Consider the following 3,191-nt stretch of genomic DNA (forward strand, 5'->3'; position numbering starts at 1 on the left):
AGCAAGTACATTGTCTAGGTAGTTGGGATCAGGGTAGCCGTGGCCCGTGAGATTGGACCCAAATTCCGTCTTGTGGTGAATCTCATTCCAGATGACTGTATCCGATTCCCCAGTGGTGCTTGAAGTGCCTATGGCAAAGATCAGCCTTCGATCCCAGGCCACCAACAGCAGTTTCAGCACCTGCCAGAGGAAATGGACAAATATTAGAAGAGTTGAGTGTCCAAATGAGAAGGGGCTTAGATCAGAGGTCCCCAACCTTTTGGGCACCAGGGACTGGTTCCGTGGAGAGAGGTTTTTCCGTGGACCAGAGGGTGAGTGGTTTTGTGTGCTGCCGGCATCTCGTGGATGGGGCTTTGTTTGTTTGTGCGGCCCTGTTGCTGGCATGCCGTGGCCCGGTACTGGTCCACAGACTGGGGGTTGGGGACCCCTGGCTTTAGATCACACAAGCAAAATTACTTTTAATTTTTTTTCCACTGATGTTCTTGCAAAGATTTGGATTCTGGTGCAAATCTACCCAATGGATATGAATAAACTCCACAAGTACCCCTGTGCAATTGAAGTAACATTACAAGCACTAATAGAGGCTCCAAAGCATTTACTGCTTCAAACTTTCTTCCACTATTTTACACAGAAAGGAGGGTTTTTTTCCCCCTCTTCCAAAAGGGGAATACTCCTGATAACATCGAGCACATTGAAAGGAGCATTCAATAGGGAAGATGTTGGATTAAGATCAAGGAGACCGTGACATTTACTGACTGGCTTTGAATTATTTACCCTCTCTTATTTTGAGGATAAAACTGGGAAGGCTACAGAGAAGAAAAAGAATCTCATATGACTCCTTGAGCAATAATAGGGAAGGAACATGCGTGAAACTTCAAGCCAACTCTCCCTAGGCCAGTGGTGGCGAACCTATGGCACGCGTGCCAGAGGCGGCACTCGGAGCCCTCTCTATGGGCACACGCACCGTCGCCCCAGCCCCACCTCCTCCCACGGCCCCCTCCTCCCCAGCAGCCCTCCAGAGGAGAATCGCCCCCAGGCACGGCCCACGCAATGCTGCGCAGCCAAGAACATGGTAGCCGGGCAGTGGGGACAAGACTCCGCCCTTGCACCCCATCATATGCAGATGATGCTGCAGGGCGCGGGTGGAGGGCGTGGACACCATGGAGCTGCTGGGCTGCCTGGGTGATCTATGGCAGGCTATGGAAGTGGTGGGTGGTCCAGCGGCCACGGCGGAGCGGGGACAGGGGTGGTGGTGGGGTTTTTGGGCACTCGATCTCTAAAAGGTTCGCCATCACTGCCCTAGGCAAATTGGATCCTCTTCTCCAATGCTAAGAAATAATTACTCTCAGTTGTGCCTGGGAGGGGGATACATGTGTGCAAAGGGTTGAACTGCAATTTCCATCACCTTCAACTCCTCCATTGGTTAGAAACAACTAGAACGCTGCAACCCTTCTTTTCTTTCTAGGCCTCTATTTCCTTCGTAGAATCCAAAGCAACATAAGCTATCATTGTGTAAGTTGCTCGGAAGAAACTCTCCAATGTCAGTCAATGACAAACTTGTGCCTTAGACAGGATACGCTGTTTTTTGGTAACTAGATCTAGTTCCAGAGACACATTTTTATATTTATTATAATATTAAGGTGGCATTCTACCTTTCTGCCTCTTTCACTGTCTGGGAGGTAGCAGTGTCGAGGAAAACCCCGGGCAGTAAAACTCTTCCCAGGACTCGGGTGCTCTGGTCCCTAGAAAGAACAGGAAATAATTATTACTTCTAGGTAAAAGACAATGCACATCCAACTGAGACAACTATCATACAAATTAACTAAAATCCCTTTTTAGATGGGTCTAAAGAAAATTCAGCTTCAGCAGAGGGCACTATCTCATTGGGACTGTAAAGGCTGAGAACTGAGTTGGCTTGGGGCTACGTGGACTGGAGACTTCTAATCAATGCTTCGGCTAGCCCAGGGGTAGGCAACCTTGGCTCTTTTATGACTCGTGGACTTCAACTCCCAGAATTCCTGAGCCAGCTTGGCTGGCTCAGGAATTCTGGGAGTTGAAGTCCACGAGTCATAAAAGAGCCAAGGTTGCCTACCCCTGAGCTAGCCTGAGAAACCAAAATCATCTTGCAAGAAGCTGGTGGCTAAAGGTTTCTATATTGCTTCCCAGAAAACTGAAAGATATGACCATGAGGTCACCAGAAGTAGTTTGAAGGAGGCTTCACTTTTTACAGAAGGTTTACAGGAGCAGGATAAAAAAAAAAACCCAGCTAAAATCTAAATACTGCATTGCCCACTACGGTGTTAGTTGCAAATACACTCCTCTTAAGACCCCTACCTAGGAATCTCACCTGTATTCCTGGTGGAATGTTGTAGATTATTCGGATAGTTTTACAGTCAAGGTGTCCCGGCAGTGAATGCGGGATGAGGTGATATTCCATTTTTCCAGGAGGCTGGGTGCCAGTCTTCACCCCATAGATGGTTTTGCAGGTTGGACACTGCAAGCTCCCATCCTAAAAGAAAAGAATGTAAATAATAACACCAGCACAGAATAAAAAGAAAATCATCAAGATGATATTAAGTAATTATGCTATTAACATCGTAAAACAACTTAAGTGGTAAAAGAGTAATAGATAAGATCTCACTGTCCAGAATGCTTCATAACTTCATACATACTCAAATTAAGAAAAAAAAAAACAGAAGTAGATTAAGGAAGATTGAAGACAAAGTCTGTCCTCTCTTAATTTGCATATTTAGCCCCTCTAAGCATTTTATTCAAATCACATGTGTTAAGTTCTTCCAACCATAGTTTGCAGTCTTAAGCATAGAGTCAAGTTCTTTTCTATTTCAGATGATACCTATCTTAAAAAATGAACTTAACTTGAAAGAATGGCAAAGAGATTTGAATCGTTTTATCTGGGAAGGCAAGAAGGCGAGAGTTAAATTTAAGATTATTCAAGATACCAGAGAACGTGGAGGACTTAAAGTACCAAATTTGACACTTTATTATGATTCTTGTGCATTAACGTGGATGACTGACTGGATTAATTTATCCAACAAAGGGATTTTGAATGTCGAGGGATGGGACTTGTACTTTGGGTGGCATGCTTATCTTTTTATGCAGAAAAAAATAGATAAAACCTTCAGAAATCATATAATAAGGACTGCACTGTTAAGAGTTTGGCAAAAGTATTT

The 3,191-nt window shown here is 44.8% G+C and overlaps 1 protein-coding gene across 1 annotated transcript in view; it reads right to left on the reverse strand.

Moving 5' to 3' along the window:
• Positions 1-6: 6 nt before the first annotated feature.
• LOC107301377 (E3 ubiquitin-protein ligase DTX4) overlaps positions 7-3,191 on the reverse strand; it is a gene marked incomplete at both ends in the record, with an annotated part of 6,591 nt that continues 3,406 nt past the window's right edge. Inside the window, 3 exons of the mRNA XM_015830612.1 lie at positions 7-180; positions 1,653-1,742; positions 2,348-2,509. Of these exons, the coding sequence (XP_015686098.1) occupies positions 7-180; positions 1,653-1,742; positions 2,348-2,509 (426 nt within the window). The remainder of the gene's footprint in view (positions 181-1,652; positions 1,743-2,347; positions 2,510-3,191) is intronic.

Source organism: Protobothrops mucrosquamatus, unplaced genomic scaffold (assembly GCF_001527695.2).
Source record: "Protobothrops mucrosquamatus isolate PMUCROS unplaced genomic scaffold, P.Mucros_1.0 scaffold12081, whole genome shotgun sequence".
Classification (NCBI taxonomy): domain Eukaryota; kingdom Metazoa; phylum Chordata; class Lepidosauria; order Squamata; family Viperidae; genus Protobothrops; species Protobothrops mucrosquamatus.